This window comes from Peromyscus maniculatus, chromosome 6 (genome assembly GCF_049852395.1).
Source record: "Peromyscus maniculatus bairdii isolate BWxNUB_F1_BW_parent chromosome 6, HU_Pman_BW_mat_3.1, whole genome shotgun sequence".
NCBI classification, from domain to species: domain Eukaryota; kingdom Metazoa; phylum Chordata; class Mammalia; order Rodentia; family Cricetidae; genus Peromyscus; species Peromyscus maniculatus.
In genome coordinates, this window is record NC_134857.1 from 9,751,524 (window position 1) to 9,773,338 (window position 21,815).

The 21,815-nt window shown below is 37.4% G+C and overlaps 1 protein-coding gene across 13 annotated transcripts in view; it reads right to left on the reverse strand.

Moving 5' to 3' along the window:
* Positions 1 to 11,194: 11,194 nt before the first annotated feature.
* The window catches only part of Mecom (MDS1 and EVI1 complex locus), a 562,596-nt gene continuing 551,975 nt past the window's right edge, over positions 11,195 to 21,815 (reverse strand). For 9 of the 13 annotated variants that reach the window (XM_042278917.2, XM_042278912.2, XM_042278910.2 and 6 more), the window contains 4 exons: positions 20,776 to 20,920; positions 17,015 to 17,251; positions 16,029 to 16,212; positions 11,195 to 12,744 (listed from right to left, as the gene is read on the reverse strand). In XM_042278917.2, coding sequence (XP_042134851.1) covers positions 12,610 to 12,744; positions 16,029 to 16,212; positions 17,015 to 17,251; positions 20,776 to 20,920 — 701 coding nt within the window. In that variant the 3' untranslated portion in view covers positions 11,195 to 12,609. The remainder of the gene's footprint in view (positions 12,745 to 16,028; positions 16,213 to 17,014; positions 17,252 to 20,775; positions 20,921 to 21,815) is intronic. The other 4 variants (XM_042278915.2, XM_076573900.1, XM_076573901.1 and 1 more) reach the window with 1 other exon arrangement.

A 21,815-nucleotide genomic window follows, 5' to 3' on the forward strand; every position in this document is an offset into this window, starting at 1 on the left:
GGATAATTGGAGAAAGCTAACAAATGGTTTTCATGTTCAGGACATATGCGAGTAATTGGTCAAAGTTAAGTGGCACCATCCTACTATGCAGGATGGTTGATAGTTGAGCTGCGTTTGCAACCCTCGGCCTGTAAATTCCTCCTCAAAGTGTTTTTTTTACACAGGCAAATTCTCAGCACATGGCTGTATGGCAGGCTGTCTTCATGACCAAATTCCAAACGGTCAAGAAGCAAATCGCAGGACACAGCTGATGCAGAAAACATGGCCGCAGTTATCAGTGGGATCAGAACAGCATTGCTCAGGCTTAGCATCAGGATGAAGGTGGAATTTGAGGTGCAGCCTTTGGATCCCCACATTGATGACAGCAACCCCAGCATCTCTGCTTCTTCTATTTATTTACCGTGCAGTGGTGGGGCTGAACTAAAGGCCATGAACATGCCAGCCAAGCCATGGACTATTGAGCCCAAGTCCATTTTCTTTCTTTCTTTCTTTTTTTTTTCTGATTTTAAATAAGGTCTCACTAAGTGATGCTGCAGCATGCGGGCTTGAGCTACTCTATGGCGGGTTCCTGGCATGCGGGCTTGACCTATGCCACATTACACAGCGGCGTCTCCAAGCTGCATAGCACGCTGCTGTGTGGTAGATATAGCCTTTGCTAGTACAGACCAAAAAAAAAAAAAAAAAAAAAAAAAAAAAAAAAAAAAAAAAAAAAAAAGAGGTTTCTGGGCTACACACTGCTTTAATAGAAGCATAGACTCACTTCCTCCCAGAGTCAGTGGTCAGCAAGGCTCACAGAGCAGGCAGTGAATTATCTCCACCATGTTGAAAAGCTGAGATAGACTGCTTCAGTACTAACCACTGCAGCTTAAAGCAATAGATTCACAATAAGAAAGATTCAGATGAAATAAGACTTTAAATGGTTTACAATGTGTGTAAAACTATACATAGGCTTGGAAGAGAGAAGTAAATAAATATAGACAGTTATATAAAATATAGTTTTAAAAATAAAGTCTTTTAAAGGAACAGTAAATGTAATATAAAAATAAGCCATGTAAAGATGAATATTAGACGTAGAATCTGGGTTGTGTTGTCTTTGATATTTTTAACTGCAGAAAGACATTTGATTGGAAAGGCTGCTCAGTTAAAACAATATGTATATTTTAAAGGTATCTTGACTTCAAATTTTGGATCTAAGAATATGTTGCTTTGAAAAGGAGGCTCTGTTTTTGTTTCCACAAGAAGCAAGAGGCTATGGATTTGTCAGGTTAAGATGGATCAGATTTGATCAAACCAGACCTCCTGAACCTTAACAGATATTACCTATCAACAAAGGTTATACTTGGTCTTCCCAGGATTTGACCATTATCTCAAATTTTCTCAGGATCTCCATAAGACTACCAGAGACCCCAATCAGCAGGAAGTAGCTTAGAACACTATGCCCACATTCCCAAAAAATGGATTATGGATGTTTGTCTTTGTTTAGGTTGTTGGTTACAAATTGCTATTTGTCAAATTCAATCTCTTTCTAAAAGAAGTAAGGAGGATATGACATAGAAATATAGGATATATAGATATGATAGGATAAAAGGGTAGCTTATTGAATTTACTTTTAAAGAGCAACATTGCTTAAAAATGTTTTACATGCTGTGAAATTTAGTTTACTGATACAAATTTGAAGTTAATTTTGTTATACTGTATGTATATGTCTACTCTTGCTTAATGTATTATATTTATGTAACTCATTTAAATTGTAATGAATAATTAAGAAACACAGATTAATAATTAGTCATCTATGATAATCACACACATAGTTTGTTAAGTTTTCTAGGTATACATAGATATATTTCAATTAGGTGGATGATCTTCAAACACTTCAACTACCTATAGAATATGGCATTTAAAATGTTTTAAAAACTTAGGCTTTCTGGACAATAAGACACATCTGCTCCTAGCAGCACCAATTTACTTCAAAGAGAAAAATGGGCATCAAAGACACTCCATATATTCTGCTTGGCAAAATAGCCATTTGGGAAAGAAACTGTTCTTGCCTGGACTGCTTGACAAAATGTTGTATCAACTGGACATGCAGGACCCATAGGAAGATGACTACTAAATTTTACAAGGCAGAATGGTCCTTCTGGTTCCTGCTTCACAGAAGAAACTGACAGACATTCTACAGGACACATACATACATACACACACACACACACACACGCACGCACACACGCACGCACGCACGCACGCATGCACGCACACGCAAAATGAGACCAGTTCTATGGGTTGAACTTTACAGAGGAACTTTGGGTAACTGTCCATGCAGACAGCTGTCTCTGTCACTTCCAGAATTTTGGAAGTTGCTTACAATGCATTTCCTGTTTACTTAGGTAATAGTGTATCCTTCTGAGGTCTTTGATGTAGTTGAAGACTAGATAGTTAAATTATGATTTTCCCTGGTTATGATAAGAGGTAAGTTAGATATGAAACCTTGGACTCACAAATATAGGATAAATGGAATATTTTTTTCTTTAAATTTGCCAAATATAAGTGGACTGGATATTGTAACTGTGATTCTTGCTTGATTACTGTTCTATTATATGTAATTTTGCTATGTTAAAGTTAAAATCTTCCTTTTTGATTAGAAAGTAAAGAGGGGCGTGCTGTGGGATGTTCAGTATGCTGTGAATGTGTTGCTCTGATTGGTTGATAAATAAAAAGATGATTGGCCAGAAGCCAGGCAGGAAGTATAGGTGGGATAAGCAAACAAGGAGAATTCTGGGAAGAGGAAGACTGAGTCAGGAGACACCAGCCTGCCGTCCAGGGAGCAGCATGCAATGGCACACAGGTAAAGCCATGGAACATGTGGCAACACATAGATTAACAGAAATGGGCTGAGTTTAAGTGTAAGAGCTAGTCAGTAGTTAGCCTGAGCTAATGGCCAAAATGTTTTAATTAATATAAACCTCTGTGTGTTTACCTGGGTCTGAGTGGTTGGGGACTGGGCAAGACACAAGAAAACTTTCAGGTTTTCTCTCTCTCTCTCTCTCTCTCTCTCTCTCTCTCTCTCTCTCTCTCTCTCTCTCTCTCTCTCTCTCACACACACACACACACACACACACACACACACACACACACACATCTCAATGAGATACTTATCTCTGCTCTCTCTCCACTTTTACAACCTGGTTCTGTATCCAAAAAAACTTTACCCACCTTTCTCCTTTTCCTGACACATCTCCTACCCAGATCTTTCATGGAGGACTTTTACCCAACATTCAAGGCTCCACTTGGTTGCCACCAGCACAGAGAGAATTGACTCAACTGAGACATGTCCTCTGCTCCTTGTAAGCCTAGAGCCTAGAATGCTGAATACACATTTGCCTTTCAAAACCTTAGACTGTATTCACAATGTACCAGAGTTTCAAAATGTGTCTTAGCAATGCTGGTGATGTGCAGACAGGGCAAAGTCTCACTATGTATGATAAGATTATATAGTTGTAGTTAACGCACAACAAGACTGACTTCCTTGACCATGTCTATTCTTTTCTAGTTTTCTGCCATCTGTGTAATAGTGCTAAATAACTTCTGAATGGTGACAGGAGTGAGAAAAATTGGCTGTTTTTACTTGTAATTAGACTTTATTTCTTATTTTTTGTACTTTTTGGATGACCATTTAGGGGAAACTAAAAAGATTACACACCTACTTTGTAGCTGACCATATAATATTTATTGAACTAAAAGAGACAGAAATAGATTTTTAAGTGCATGAGAGAATAGTTTTAAAAAATCACAAATTTACACAATCAAATAACAGTGAATACTAGATTACTGAAACTAACAGAATTGCCTTCCTACACATTCCTTGTTCCTCTTTCTATAAAGAAAGCCAAAAGCTAACATCCAAAAACAGTGTTTTTGGGACACTGTCTTCCCATGTTGCCCAGGCTGGCCTTAAATTCATAATTTGTGGTCATCCTGCCTCAGCCTCTAGAGAAACTGGAGTTTCACTACACCAAGCCTAAATCATTATCATCCATCAGATCATTCTTTTTTTAATGTTTTTGTTTGTTTTGTTTTTGTATGTGGCTGCACATGGTGTGAATGCATGTGTATTCAAACGTGTGTGAAGGCAGGTGCAGCAATGACATCAGGTGTTATCCTCTATGCTCTCCACTCTATTACTTGAGGCAGGGTCTCTTGTTGAACACACACAGCTCACAGAATCCAGCTAGTCTAACTACCTGGCTTGCCCATGACAACCTCCTGTTTCTATGTACTGGGATTACAAGTCATTGCTAACCCTGCCAAGCTTGTACATGTGTGTTGGGATCCAAACTGCAGTTCTTGCCTTTGAATGGCATTTTTTCTTGTTTGTTTGGTTGGTTAAGTTTTTGTTGTTGTTTTGTGGCTTGAAAGATGTTGATTAAACCCAAAGCTGTTTGAACCTTCAGATTCACATCCTGACAATAGATTCATTTACCAAAACTTCTTCACAAATTTCTAATTTATCTTTCTCTGTCTCTTTAATCTGTCTTCCTTTCATCTTTACCAAGTGGATTTTGATGAAAGAACATAACACAGTCAAATAAAAACCTGACTTCTCCTTATGGCATGATCTTCCAGCCGAGGAAACAGAACACTCCGACCCCTGCTTCACAAACCCAGACTTACTCATTCAGAAAGTCAGCCTGGCCTCTCAATTACACTCATTTTTACCTATTCTTAATTATACAGAGTTATTTAAAGCTACTTGCATGTAATTTTTACAGTACACTTGGAGCATGACCCCCCAAGTCACCATTGCTGTCCCCCTTCTTCCTCTCCCCCTCATTTGTCTCCTTATGGCCAGATAGTTTCATTTTTATTTAGATGTCATCAGTACATAAATGATATTATGTATCTATAATGTCCAGACACAAAAGTGAGAGAAACCTTGTGATATTTGTCTTTCTGGGACTGACATAATTCAGTCTATATGATTATCTCCAATTAATCCATCTTCCTACAAATAACATAACTTCATTCCTCTTTATGGAAAAAAAAACCCTCATTTTGTATCTAAACCATTGTCTCTGTCATTCTGAGTTTGGATACCTAGGGTGGTTGTAAGTCACCTACTGCGAATAATGTTAGTAAACATAACATATAAATATCTCTGTGCTCTGCTGTTTCCAGTCTTAGGGATAAAAACACTAAAATTGCAGTGATGTGTCATATGTACATCTATTTTTATCTTTTTTCCATCCTGACTCCATGGTATTTGAACTAGTTTACACTCCCAACAGCATTGTTTAGGGGTTCTTTTTTGTCTGCCAGCATTTGTTGTTATTGTCTTTTTTAAGAACTCTCATTCTAAATGGGAAAAAGAAATCTCAATACATATATTTTTATTATTTGCATTTATCACTGTATTGGTCAGTGAACTTGAATTTTTTATGCTTATTGGCCATTTGTAATTTATCTTCTGAGAACTATCTTATTCAGTTGCCCCATTTATTGATTAGCTTGTTTGATTTTTGTTATTCAGATTTTTCAGTTCTTTGTGCATTAATGTTTTTTTCTAATATAGCTAGCCAAGACTTTCTCCCACTGTGTAGAACCTTTCCTCACTCTGATTAATTGTTTCCTTTGTTGTGCAGAAGCTTGCTAATCATGTGATCTCGTTTGTCAATTGCCAGTACTATTTCCTGCCCAACTGGAGTCCTGTTCTGAAATTTCTTGACTATACTGATATCTTCATGTATCTTCTCTACTTTTTCCTTCCTTAGTTTGATTTCAGGTCTTACATTAAGGTTGTTGGTCCATTCAGAGTTGATTTTAATACAGGGTGAAAGATAGGTATCCAGTTTCTTTCTTCTTTGTGTGGATATCCAATTTTGCCAGTGCTATTTGTTGACTGAGATATCTTTTCTCCGAGGTGTATTTGTATAATCTTTCTGAGAACCAGATAGTTACAGCCACATTTGTTTCTTATTACTCTCTTCTGGTCTATAAATCTGTCAGGTTTTGGGCCATGACCATGCTGTTTGTATTACTATGACTCTGTGGTATAACTTGAAACCAAGCGAAGTGATACCTCTGGTTGTAGCTCAGATATCAACAAGGTCCAGTGCACCTCATATATTTTGCTTCTCAGGAGAATTACTAATCCTTGTTCTCTATTTTCTCCCATGTTGTCTTTTTAACCAACAGAAATGATTGAAAGAAGCCAATACTTTATCCTGCTGGAGAATAACAGAAAAAACACATTTAAAATCATAACGGGAGTCAATGGGGTAAAGGCACCTATTGCCAAGTCTTATGACCTGAATTAGACCATTGGAACCCAAACAATGGAAAAAAAGAATGGCCTCTAAGACAATGGTTCTCAACCTGTGGGTCATGACCCCTTTGGGCTCATATATCAGATAGCTTATATATCAGATATTTGCATTATGATTCATAACAGTAGCAAAATTACAGTTATGAAGTAGGAATGAAATAATTTTTTGGTTGGTGGTCACCACAACAGGAGGAACTGTATCAAAGGATCACAGCATTAGGAATGTTCTGAACCATTAACCTAAGGCTTCACTCATGATGCCTTTGGCTTGAATGCCCTTGTACAATAACAGTATTTTAACCCATCATGCTATTACCTCACATCTCACTGCAAGCTCTGAAGAAAGTGAGAGTATATGTTGGGACTTGGCATTTGCCAATGATCTTGAACGTTGAACAAAACAACCATTCCACACTTTGGATCTCACTGGGTTGCCTGTATTGTGATGGGAACAGACAGCACTTACTCCTGCCCTCATACAAGATTCTTTTTTATCCTCTGTGTTGTTTAGCTGATTTAAAGGGAGCAATAATGTGTTATATTAATGGTGTTTTTTGTTTTTCCTTGAAAAGTAAGACACAGCAGAGAGTAGCAGTTCATAAGTGTAGTCCCACTCTTCAGGAGACTGAGGCTAAGTTTAAGGACTGTCTGAGATGTATAGGGTATTCAAGGCCTGGACAACTGAGTGAGGCTCTGTCTCAAAATAAAATAGAAGAGTGGGATACATCTCATGGGGAGAGAATTTGTCTAATGTATATAATACCCTGAACTCAACCCTACATGAAAAAGTCAACACATTTTTATTTGTATACAGTATAAAATGTAAATGAACAACTATCAACATTTCATGAAATTCCACATATACAAATCCTAATATGTAATTCTAACTAATTTCTCAGAATGATCTCCTGAACAGAATTTCTTTGTGTTGACTAATATTCATTTTTAAAAGCACATGTTTTTTAAAAGTAAGAAAGAATCATTTCCTGTTAAAAACCTTGAAATAATAAAAAGTATAAGATATAAATAGTTGCCCTCCCTATCTCCTAGAGGTAACTATAGGTAACAGCATGGTGTGTGTCCTTTGAGGAAATTAAGTTATTAATTGGCTTAATAAGTTTTATAGAATAGCCAGAATATGTCATCCTTTGAGGCAGTCACTAGCAGCAGCCTTAATAAAATTGGATATAGTTAGTCAGACAAACCTTAGCATTTCAGGGAAAGAGATCATAAATAAACTTAAAATAGCATATGCATATATAATTGTAAGTTATTATAAATACATTAAATTGTAATAAATTGTTTTATGAAAGACTAATCAATCCACACTAGTAGGTAAGGACAGAAGGGGGTTAGCAGATAAGGTAACATAGGAGTTACAATCTCCAAACTGAGTTACCTACCAAATGAGGGACAGAGTGGAGGCTACAGAAAGGGACAAGATCAGGTGGGAGTAGAGAGGGAGCACACCAAGATCACTATAATGTAAAAGGTCTTCAAAAGTGTAGTTGAACTTGGAGATTGGTAGGAATCCTGCAAGTTTGAGACAAATTGCTAGTAGAGGGCAGTGAAGAACCAGGAGATCTGAGGCCATATTGACTTGATGGTATCCATTCAAGGAACACTTTCAATGGAGTTGCTGAAGGCTTTCCCCATGGCTCTGGAATCCATGTAGTGCCAGCTATGGCCTACTGGTACCCATTACTGTCCCTTCGGATCACAAGAGTCTGGTGTTTTAAAACCTTACTCTTCATTTTCTCTCCTACTTTCTAGTTCCTAGTAAAATGCGATGGGGTTGGGGGGAGAAGGCTTGAGAAAGAACAGTTACATCAGAAACTGTAACAGGTTACGGCAGGTAATTGGTAGTAGGTACAGTATCTGGGTTACAACAGCACTCCAGAAAACACAGCAACCAAGGCTCTCAGCTATTTCCTGATTTCTACAGGGGATGATTTTATGATGTGCCCCCATGTTATAATCTGGACCTAGAGTGACCCAAATCTGGTGAAAAATGAATGACAGGAATTGAGTACCAGCACAAGAAGTTCCACTGGCTATTCCCTGATTCTGGATTGGATCCTAAGCTTTCCCCAGTTGTATAAATTCTCACATAGCCACCTGGTAATTGCTTTTCTTCTTAGGATAAACATATTTTAATCCTTTGGAAGAACCATAAAGAGAGGTATTTTTCTTCTCTTTAGTACAATATATATTCCATAAAATATCATAACCCTCACTTTAAGTGTATGGTTCATGCATGACAAATCCATTCCTATTGTGTGCAGCAACATCCAGAACTCTTTTCATCTTGCAAGACTGAAATCCCATTCCCAGTAAACAACTCGTCATGCCTTAGTCCTTCAGGCCCATGGCAACCACCATTCCTTCTATGAAGTGACTACCCTAGGTACCCCGTATAAGCAGAATCCTACAGTACTTTCCTTTTGTGATTGGTTTATTTCACTTGGTGAAATACTCTTGACGTTTATCTATGTTACTGTCTGCGTCAGAATGCCCTTTCTTTTGAAGACCAAATAATAACTCATTGCATATATATTCATGCATATATATCTGTATGTCTGTATATATAAATTTCACATATCTACTGATTTTGTCTATATATTGATGACCAACTTTTGTGTTCATAAAAATTATGCTGTGAATATGGGTATGCAAATATTGCCTAAAGACTTTGATTGCAGTCATTTTGAGTATATAACCTGAAGTGAATTCGCAATTTTCTTAGGAATCTTCATTTAGTCTTCCAAAGTGGCTATTCCATTTTACAGTACATTTTCTCTATATTCTTGCCAGCAATTATTATTTTGTGTTTTGAATAGGATCCATCCTACATCCTAATGAGTACAAGGTGCTTTTCTTTTTTAAAATACACAGACCTTCAAGAACAGTATCTTGCATATATCGTGAAAATACTTTTTTAAAAGGACAATTAAACACTAACACATATCTCTTGGGGAAGTGCTGAATCTGCTTAAGTTTCCTCCTACATTCTTCTCTCCCCTCCCCCATTCCTCTCATTGACAAGCCCTTTAAGCCCATGGAGAATGAATAAGGACAATTCTTATCTGCTCTTGCTCACATGTTTGCTTTCTCTAGAGTTTGCTAAGCTTTTCTGAAAGTGCTTAAATCATTGCATGTTAATCAATTCAAAATGTAAGCTTGTGAGGAATCTTTCATTTTAGAAAAACCAAGGCCTGTCAAACCACCAGCTTAGGAGATGGAGAAAAGATGGTCAGGACTTGTTAACAAAGCATCAAGGGTCTTTCAAAAACACTGTCAGTTCTGACTTGGGATAACCTGAATTTATTTTAAATAAATTTATTTATCTTTTTTACATCCAGGCTGCAGTTTCCCCTCCCTCTTCTCCTCCCAGTTCCTCCCCTTCCCCCTCTGTTTTCAACCCCCCAGTCCTCTCCTGTCCATTTCTGTTTAAGAAAGGGCAGGTCTCCCATGAGTATCAATAAAACATGGCAGCCTTAATGAACTAATTTTTTTTAAACCCGGAAACAAGTACTTGGCAGACACCTTTCAAACTCTTTGTAGCCAAGATTCAGCCGCCTCAGTGTCTCCTGGGCACATTTTCAGGGAGGCAAGCCTGCACTTTTGATGGGATACATTTCTTCACCTTTGGAATACTTCATTTCTTCTGCTCTGCATGAAATATGGGGTCTAAGACCCTGTGACCTCCATAGCCCACACTTCTCACCCAGCTAATGGCATGGAGTGAGTCAACCCTGAACTCCAGTTCCCTCATCTGCAAAGCAGGAGGCAACTGCCTGTCTTCCTGTTATGCAGATTAACTGAGCAATGGCTATATATATATATCTTTAGCACATTTGCATAAGTAATTGCAAGAATAACTACTTTTATTTTTTTCTGAAATAAGATTGTAGATAACAGCCATCTTAAAATAAAGTTAAGAATGAATATATTTCCTTAATTGTTCTTGAACTTTTGGGGAGTTTTCAAAAATTATATTTGAATAAATTTCAGGAGCTTTACTTAGTACACTTAATAGTGACAATTATTTAATACATGCAGTAGTAAAAATAATGGTATATTGCAGATTTGAAATTTAAAGAATAGATTACTCTTGTCATAAAGTGCATGTTAATTAATTTATCTATTTCTGAATGTACACTTATATCACAATGACATAGACCATTAATATATGCAGGAGACCTGGGGTTGGTTCCAAGCACCCACAACAGAAGGCTTGCAACCACTTATAACTCCAGTTCTATGTTATCTGATGCCATCTTCTGGCCATCTTGGGCAGCAGACATGTACATGATGCATACATGCAAGTACTTACACATATATGAAAAATAACATAATCTGAAAGGGAACATAAGGAAAAATAAATGCTGCTTCTGTACTTACAAAGTTTAACAGTAAGTATATTACTATAAGCAAAGTCAAGGGTAAAAGATATAGCTCAGTGCTTTAGTGTTGCTTACTGTGAGTATCAAGTCCCTGGATTCGATCACCAGGAACACACACACCAGCAGGAATAAAGAAGCAAACACCAGGGAAGCTCCCTGTGACACACACTATTGTAGGCTGCTCTCTGTCCTGATTTGATGTGTACTGCAGACCTGGAGTGATGCCAGGGCTGGGAAGCGTGGACTATGGGTCTTGATTTCGCACCATGAAGAAAGTTCACCACAAGCAGCAGACCTCACTGCTGGCGAAGATCTATCGCTGTGTCATCTCAAAACCAGGCAAACATGCTTACATTCCCAAATCTGTGAGGGCATCAGGGTCTTCAACACCATATCTTTAGATCATTTGGCTGCCAGAGGAAACTAAAATTGCATGAGCAAAGAAAACAGCACACGAGGCGGGGGGTCATTATTTTTCATCGTTTTTAGAAGTCTTTATTTTTTTAGTTGCTCCTCCCACAGTAACGCACTGAAAGGCATAACAGTTTATATTGTACAAAGCATTGGAAGAAAGTACCTTAACTTGCCAATTATTTCCAAATGAGATTACAAACAAAAAAGAAAAAAAAATCTGGTTTATCAATAAAGAACAAAATAACTGAATAATGTCTGTTATTTACTTCTCTCTTTTTAACATAAGGTCAGGAACACTTCATTTTACAAATAGGATTAACATGAACATAACATCATCGCACAAGCTTGCAGACGACCAGCATAAAATATGGGGTACAGTTCTTAATCAGAAGAATCATGCTTTCATGAAAGAAATTATAATCATTTATACAATTGAATTGATTTCAGTATTACAAAAACTAAGTTGCATCTATTTGTATTTAGTTCATTAAAAAGGAAAACAAAACAACAACACAACAAAAAGGAAGGAATGTTAAGAAAAGCCAAACACTTATTGGGCACTCCCACACACAGGTCATGTCACCTTGGTCCTTGAAATTCAGAAAGGGGTGTGCCTCAGACATCATAAAATAGTGGCTGACAGGAACAGTGCTCTTTAAATCAACAAACAATAGTTTGCCAACAAATAAATACATGATACACGCAACACACAAAAAATTTAAACATTAAAAACAGTGACATGATTGTCTAAAATTAAGATGTTATTACAAAGATTTGGCAAACGTTGTATTAGTGGTACAGAGGTACAGGTGATGAACAGGTTACATCACTGACTTGTCCTCTCTGAGCATGAGCATCCATAGTTTACAATATACACATACCCTTTTTCCCTAATTTTAAACAATGTACTTAAGAAGGCAAAAGATAAAGGGGGGGCGTGACAAAAACTCCTGCTATTATTTCCTATAATCATTGTGCATTTCTTCTGACTACTTCCATCTTCAAAGGGTTAAATTACATAAAAGAAAAAAATAAATCTGGTAATTAAAAGCAACTGTTCCCAATCCCATCAGGTGATTTCGTAAAAAGCAGAACTTGATTTCTATGGAGTGTTCATTTGTATCATCAATGCTGCCATCTCAACTGCCCCTCTCATCCACCCATGCCCTAGGACAGGAGAATGGAAGGTGCCTTCCCCAGTGAGGTTTTCATTCATCTCCAATCATTTTAGATTAATTGATCCTCCAGAAGTCAGCAGCTGCCTTGCTGTGCAAAACAAAATATCGAGAATAAATAGCTTCCTTTTTTCCCTCTCTTTTTCTTTAATCATTCAGTTTAAGGTCACCAGACTTTAAATGAGTGACCCTTTAGGTTGATAAGGCATTCTGCTCAGCAGTCTTGTGAATAGTTCTATGTGAAAGAGCCATGCTACTGTTGGACTTGGTCCCACGCTGGTCAACCTCGACAATGTCATACATGGCTTATGGACTGGATGGCACTGGATTCTGCTGCAGCCCTTGCCATGTTGTGCCACACATTGGAGGAACTGTGGGAGGTGGGGTGAAGGGAATCCTTGTCGGACAGTGACAACATCATAGCATATGCCTGGAGTGAAAAGGAGAGATTCAGTGAATGACATTTAAACAAAAACAGCAAATCTAACTCGAAGACTATTAAGAAAACATGAGTATTAAGAAAACACAAGAGACTGGACAGAAGCACCCTTCATGAGTATGTTTGATAGAGGGACTTTATTCTTTCTATCAAAATGACATAAGTGCTCACCTTAGCCAGACCACAGAGGAGATGGTCTGACTCTTGAACCTTGTAACCCAAACTCCTGAAAGTGAATGAGAACCCCACAGTCTTTCAACTATACAAAACTAGACCTTATTCCTGCCCAACTTTGAATCTAGTATCCTTTCTCAAGTTCCCCTTTCTGTTTGAAATACCTACTGTAGACATCTAACACCCTCGAGAATGAGAGAGCTCAAGTAAATTCCACCAAGGGGGAAAAAAAAAAAAAAACAAGTATGAAACCCAACAACATCCTAAGCAACCATTACTCGTGAGTCCACTGGGTGGAAGGTGCACAGAGGTTCTCTGTCAGGAGCAACTCTTTCTTCCCTGTGATCATGCCAAGTTCTAAATAACTGTTCAGAGATTCCCTCACCCACTGCCAAGGAAAATATTCAAATGAAGTGTTTGGTCTTGACTTGTGAGTGAACTTTTCACTGTTGATTTGCTATTGTGGGTCTCATCCATTGCTAAACTTGCTTGTCAAAATGCTGTTGAAGTGGAATCATTAAAGTCCTGCCAAAGACATTCCAGTGTCTGTAAACAAAGACAAATGCCTCTGTTGTTCAGTAGAACTTCATCTTGGGGAGTCATGCTGAGACATGTGGCCAGCCTGTGGTTTCTTCCCTCACCATGGCATTTGCTTAGATTACAGGCTGATTTTAATTTGCTGGGTCATTGCTCTCGATGCACACACTTGGCTTTCCTATTTGTGTGCATTTGTGTGTGTACATGCATGTACACATGCTTGCACATGGGAGCTACATGTACATGTATGTGCATGTGTTTGTGTGGAAACCAAAGGTCAGCATTAGATATTGCTCATCAGGTACAGTACACTTTGTGTTTTGAAATATGGTCTCTCCCTGGTCTGGAACTCACCAGTGAGTACCAGGGACCCTTCTGCCACCATATTTGGCTTTCTTTATATGAGTTCTGGGGTTCAAACTCATGTCCTTATGCTTGTATAGCAAGTGCTTTAGTTACTGAGCCACATTTGATTTTTATGTATGAGAGTTGCCTTCTGGATTTGCACAAAAATCCCAGTGTCTATTCAACTAATATTCCTTAAGCATTCCTCTATACCAGGCACTGTGATAAGTACTGAAGAATTAAGGACAAATAATACTGAGTCCTGGTCCTTTATAGTGACATTACGGAGGTCACACTATCTCTAGAGTTTAAATTTTCATATACAAAGTAGGGACAACCATAAAATATAATAGCGCTTGTCTACAACGGTTGTAGAGTAAACACAGTACTCAGCTTAGTATGCTTCATACAAACTGATACCTATTAGGAAGATAGTTTTGTAGAATGTGGTTTCCCTCAAGGAAATGCCCATGGCAAAATAAAGTCACTATTTTACTGATCAATGATTTTGGATTCAATCATTATAAAAATTAAAGAGTTGATATACAAATGCTTGAGAATAGCACTATAAATTTCGTATTATAAAAAAAATATGACAAAAAGCATGTGCTCTTCAGAAATCAAATGGCAACTGAAATACAGGGATCACTGCCCAGTTCTTCCACACCAAAGGGACAGCTGCTAAAGCACAGAATGAGGGAACTAATGACAAGTTAATGAATAAGGTGCCTCATGATAAAGTCAGTCTGCACAAGCATTTGATAGAATACCCATGTACACACATAAGTATGCATATTGAAGTAAAAGAAAGGAAGCTTAGAAGCCGGGTGGTGGTGGCTCATGCCTTTAATCCCAGCACTAGGGAGGCAGAGCCAGGTGGATCTCTGCAAGTTCAAGGCCAGACTGGGCTACCTGGGCTACAGAGTGAGTTCCAGGAAAGGCACAAAGCTACGCAGAGAAACCCTGTCTCAAAAAACAAAAACAAAAAAAGAAATAAAGAAAAGGAAAGAAAAGAGGGAAGCTTAGATCTGCAATGGAGTCAGAGAAAAAAAGATAGCTTCTCTGACCTTCTCTTACAATGAGGAAATGGTGTCTGTCAATAACCTACATGCTTCTGCCAAGATGGCATTGGCTGTAGAAGCCCACTGTATAGAGGCTGTCTATATCCAATTCAGAAAGAATATTTATTTTTCTATTTCCATACATCATATCATAAACTTTTTATTGAATTACAGGATTACAAACAATTTACATTATCCTGCAGACATAATGTCCCTAATCAGCAATCATCACATCTTAGTTGAGATTTTACTATATCACTATTAAGACCAGCCCAATACATCTCAAGGAATAGGAAATCATAATGAAATGGATATGCTAATATGGTCCCTTGTTTTGATATGTCTTGCCACCTCCAAAATGTTCTAAGTGAACTAAACAGCTCAACCAACATGACAAAAATATAAGTTGTCTTTTTAAAAATGGTCTGAATGAACATTCAGTTGAGTGTAGAAGTCATAAAACAATTACTGGCTCCCTTTATCTTTTAATAAAAACCTGAAGCTCTTTTAACTGGTGTTTGTGAATCCTTTTTTGGAATAATTTTCTGTTACCATGTGCTGATAGGTTATGAATCGGGAGACAATTCATTCACTCAGTACATACTGACAGGCTTTATTTTCAGTCTGTCACTACGTTGGTGCAGATCTTTGGTAGCTCATTTTATTTCTGGTCTTCACTTTAGCTCTAAGCTCTGGACTTAATTATCTGATGGATAATGAATGAGTCATACACCAGAATTCACTACATATAGTAAAGAAAAATAAATAAATAATTTTAGAACAGAAGTATGTTAACAGAAGTTATAGATATAAGAATGATCAGAGAATAACCTGGAGCTAACAAGAGAACTAAGCTGTGTGTGTGTTCTCTAAACATAAGGGAAAGAACTAAAGGCAAACTCAAGGAACTGCAAGGCATGTCAGGTTTGCCGTGGAAGTTTCGGGGGTGCAGAATGCAGTTTTACATGTTAATGGCTGCATTAGTTAACTTTATCATTGATCACCTACAGAGTCAAACCAGAAACATCATTAACAAAGCAACCAAATCTGCTTGGATTCTAGAATACTACAGAGTGACAATATCTGCTTCTGTTCATCAAAGAATTGTACGCTTGCATGCACAGTGTTCCGTGATGTGGACTGCAGCAGGGTCAGTACCTGGGATTTGGACTTTCTGTGTAACGGCTGTTTAAGCTCCTCTGGCACATGAGAAGGACTAAAGGAAGACAGCTCAGCATCAGTGTATTGATTCTCTTCCATTTCCCTCATTTTGAGGCTATCTGTGAAGTGCCTTATGTGATCTAGAGCAGAAAGGCCAGATTTATAGTCTTCCTCTTTATACCTAAAATGAACCAATGGAAAAGCACAGAAATTGGGTTTTCTTTTGCAGTTTCTTGTCTCATCAAGTTATTTTCATTTTTATCTTAATAGCTGTCAAACTTCATAATGTATTGTTGTGTAAAGCAACATGCAAAAATTGCTATTTTAAAAAATATTTACAAATACCATATCTTAATATATTTCTTTAATATTTAATGACTGAACTCAAGCATATATTTGAAGTAAAGTCATTGACAAATTAAGCCAACAATATGTGGGAACAGAAGTCAGACATTTGAAAACTTCTTTCAACGTAAAGTCAGTTAGAAAAATATTCAGTCAGTACACCTTATCATCACAAAAATATATTACCTTCACCTTAACTATTAGTTAATTTTTTCCAATTAAAAATCTATCATCTATGAAATTTATGTTAAACATCTGAGTTACAATTATAGTCAATTATTGAATGGATTCAATCATGATGAAATGTCTATTTTTCTTTAGGCTTCATAAGTAGAATTTAAAATTAAGCACTTGTGTAATTCTTGTACATCCTTCCTGCTTTGGGGCCATCAGTGTTCCACAAACACTAACGTGTTTACATGCTTGTGTTCCTTACCACCTCACTTTCCTCTCTGTCCAATTGATGCACTGTGTGTGCCTTTTGCAGGTCAAATTGAATGTAAATGATTTGTTACACACAAATTCCTCATACTCTAACACATTCTTCCAGTAGCCAAGCAGAGCAGGAAGAATTTGCACCACAGTCCACCAAGCTTAGTACCACTGCTGCTTGGCTTGCAAAGTTGCGAAGCACTCACCTCACTGGCGATGTCTTACAACTCATCTCCAGGGCACCAGCTTCCTCAAAGTCATCCTCAGGGATTTCTTCATCTAAATTAGTTGTCACCAGCTCCTTTCTGGATTTTCCAGGAATATCGTTGTCTTCATCCTCCTCATCCAACAACACTTCATCTTCTACTTCTTCATCATCCAGTAAATCAGAATTCTGGCTGGTTACCAAAGTCTTGTCATCCTTAAAGTGACTGCCATTCATCCTTTCAAAGACACAAACAGAAAAAGGATCAATTGCTGGTTTGATTTTTAGACATGCAGTTAGTTTTCTTATCATCTCCCTAACAATAGTTCAAATATTCAGCACTTACAAAAGAAATTTGTATTGTGTGTGCCTCATTGCAATCTTGGGAAAATAATGTGATTTCACAGAGGCACAAACAAGGACAAAAATAACTGGATGATTATTCAGGCTACAAATGCAGCCTCTGGCAGAACAGGAAAAGCAACCCCAGTCTCTGATTTCTTATCATTCCTGATAAATGATATGGTGTGTGCTATATAAAAGCACATGAATGTTTTCTCTGCATAATGTACATAATTACCATTTAAGTACCCCCCATTTAAAGTAATTGATTTCTGGAAAATATATCACCGAGCAATGCAGACAATAGCTTACACACACACACACACACACACACACACACACACACACACACACACACACACACACTGAATCTGGAAAACCAAAGACAATGTGAACAAAGCTGCCAAGGAGCAATTGATATTTACTGTTCCTAAGTGACAGTTGTGATATTCTGTACTTGGATACAATACTCAAGCTTGGACATTATTGAGAGCCCACTTATCTTGACTCTTTCTAAATGATCCTAAATTGTCTAACAACAAAAGAGTTCTTTGTTTTCCAAGAAAACACAGAGACGGTAAGTCAACTAGGAATTTAAGTAAACTAACATCTTTTAAAACTGACTTAGCAAGCACAGCTAACAATGCAAAACAATCATTTTTTCGACTTTAATGTCCTTTGTAATATTTCTGTTTACATTTGAAAGAATTGCAATAGATGATTCAAGTGTAACTTACTATACAAATTCCGCTTAGGGAATTTGAAGGTATGCGTGAAGCTGAAGGAGGCTTTCAAAATGACCATCAGCATGAGGGAAACTTGGATGTAAGTTTTGTTTTAAGACTAAAATATTAATAACTACAACATAACTATAAAAGAGGGAGTTGCCTTTGAAAGATACATAGTCAGAGAGGTTGATCAGGCTCAGAAAGTATGCAATGATATCAGCTATTGTAGGCACCCATGCATCCTAATCCCTAAGTCATCGATAATCTTTTTTCTTATCATGTTCCTTTATCTAGTTATTATATTAGAAACTCACAGAATCTTCAGTTACTGTTGTAGGCAAGTATACTTCTACATGAAATGAAATGATTTTTCAGTCCATGGAAGACAGAAAGCATACATAACAATTCCCATATAAAAATATGTAGAACTTAATGTTTAGATTTCTGAGAATTAAAGCAATACATACATGAACCAACCTTGGAGATGATGGAAGCAAAGTACAAATGCATTTGACCAGAAAAAGTAACATCATTATTGAACATTTTATACAACCTCTTAACCTCTTTACCAAAAAGAATGATGAAAACATATTTTTCACAGACATAAACTATTAGTTTTCAGATACACTGCCAACTTGCTAGCTTGAACGGATGAAAATTGTTATTATTTTAAAAAATGAAAGTAAAAGAACAAAAGAGTCCATGGATGAAAACCAAAAGCAACAAAAGCCAACATGATTAAGAAAATGTATTTATTAATTAGGCTTTCAAATGTGGCAATTTATAGGGATAAATTATTCATCAAAAGTAGCCTGATGGGTGCAGAGCGAGGAAAAGCCAAATGATTCAACTTCTACTTCTGTGTTTAGACATGTTGAAGCCAGATGTTGCAGCTTTGCAGCCTCAGAATCACAAGTTCAGAGCCATCAAGTTTGAATGCACTTTTCGGAACCAATGGTGATTTTTAGCCTTTCTTGTTTGTATTACACAATCAGGCTTCAAAATGTATATAATGTCTATTATTAGCTCTGTTTTGTACTGCCGAGCAATGAACTCATCTTCCTCTCTCTCTCTGTCTCTCTGTCTCTCTGTCTCTCTCTCTGTCTCTCTCTCTGTCTCTCTCTCTCTCTCTCTCTCTCTCTCTCTCACACACACACACACACACACACACACACACACATACACACACACAAAGAAGCAAGTGGAAGGAACGATACATTCAACCAGGAGATGCTGTAGTTCTTATGACTTCTTAGAGGCTGAAAAGAGTCATTCTTTCTCCTTTCCCTAACTACGTTACACAAAATAAAGAACAAGAGCAGTTGTGTGTTTTGCTGTTTGGTTAGAACATTTATTATCTGAAGTGTGCTTCCTCAGAGAACTATCTAAAATGACTTGTCTTGGCTTTTACCAACATAAGAAATGAAGGACAGTGACACAATAAAGTAACGTAGTCTTCATCAATTAGGTTTATACGATATTTTAAAATATTCTCATATTCTCCAGGGTGGCTATGGTCAGAGAAGGGTAGTTCTTCAATACCAAATACTTAGTTATAACTTAGTGGTAAGGAAATTTAACTACAAGGAAAGTTTTGTCAAACTACTGTTTTGTTAACTTCATGTACAAGGCCAAGCACAGGTGAATGAGTGATTATCGGCAGCATTCACTTCTGTGTTGATGTGCTTGACACTGGTGATGATACTAACTCAAGAGCAGCTGTGTCCACTAAAGCCAACATCCCTGCCTGTTTGAAAGTATAAGAGGAGCAATTGGCTCTTAATTGGAAAGTTCTCAAATAAATTCTGTGCAAATATATTGAACTAATAATCAATATGCAATCCATATACAAATTGATACTGATACAAAAAGAGAGAGAGACAAGATGGAGATGCAGAAGGAAAAGTGCCATGAATTATCTGTTAACACTGTACTGCATATAGTAATAGCCAACAATGACCAGTGATTGATTCAGTTGAATCTTTATGGTGAGTTTCCTGCTGGCTTTTGAAATTTTGATAAAATATTTTATTTAGATGTCAAGATAAGCAGAACTGCCTGCTAGTGAAATGGGCTGCAAACCAAATAGGCCAGGTTTCATCTCATCAATTATTTATATGGCTTCTGGCAAGTCATTAACCTTTGATGTCCCCATTCTTTTACTGGTAAAGTTGCAGTCACTTTCATGAGGTCATATGAAAATTAAATTAACTAATACGGAGCTGAAGAGATGGCTAAGCACTTGCTGCCCAAGCAAGAAGACAGGGTCCCCAAAACCTTCATGAATGCTGGGTGGATATGGTGGCCCACCTATAATTCCATCCTCAGAAGACAGAGACAAAGGATACTGGGAGCAAGCTAGCAAAACTAGCAGTATCAGTGAACTCTAGGTTTGACTGAGAGACCTTGCCTCAAAGAATAAGGTGGACAAATGATTGGGGAAGGTGCTTGACTTCAACCTCAGGCTTCCACAGCCTGTGCACACATGTGCATGGGTACCACTGCACCTTTAAAAGTACACACATGCACACCACACACACACACACACGATGAAGAAAAATAGTAATTAACCATTACACATAAAATATTACATAACTATTTGCTGTACATTCAAATAAACACCAGCCACCAGCATCAGCATTAATTAGTCCTGGGCACATGAGATCAGAAGAGTGTGCAAGAGTTACTTTACCTCTCATCCATGTTCCGAGGAGACTGGCTACCATGGTTGCTATTCCCAATGAAATTCCGGATCTCTGTGAAGTAAGCATCCTCTTTGTCATCCAGGATTGCACCTGTGCTTTCTAGTTCTGAATGAGGTGATGACGTTGCTGTACCTGGGTAGGAGAGAAAGCCTTTATGAGAAGATCACTAGTTATCTGGCAACTTACTTAGAACTTCATTCCTTATGAACCAGAGGAGTACTATGTTTCAGAACTTGCCCTTTTCAATGGGAGTACAAGCAATTCCAACTTAGGGTACATATTCATGAGAGTCCCTTGAGAGCATTCTGGTACACCAAGACCTATCAAAGTTGTCATTTCTCTCAACCTGCTTGTTCTCATCTCTCTGGAGCATGGGACTGTTTTTATTCAAATAAGAAGAGAGGTTAAGGAATTATAGAAATCCTATATACAGATTCTGCCATAACACACAACTCCTGGTTGTAATCAGCACATGCCTATTGTTGCTGTATTAATGTATGTGACGAAGTGAAGGATGAAACCACACCTAGCATTTTATACTTTGATTTCTTATAAGGAGTTATGAGTAGACTCAGAAACAACCCAGAGGCTGGTATAACATGAAGACGCCAGTAATGAATCTGACTTTTATAGGATGGTCCTCAGCTTCTTTGCAAAATTAAAGTCATGATGCCTGTGTCATAGAACTGCTGTATTGGTTTACATAAATTCACACCATTGGAAATACATAATGTATGGCCATGTCTTACGCAAACAGACTTTATGCTGCTTATGTATTCCCATGATGTATCTGTAATTTTATTATTATTATTATTATTTGTTATTATTCATTATTACCATTTCTATAATAAAAACCAGGGGTTAGCACTTTGCCTCACATTAAAGAAATCATCTGGTTAAAAACCAAACATTCAACTTTGACAAGTATTTTTTTCCAATATTAGGGATCAAACTAAGAACCCAGCACATGCCAAGTACCCATTCTACCATTGAGCCATATGCCTGGACTAGTCACATTTTCTAACTT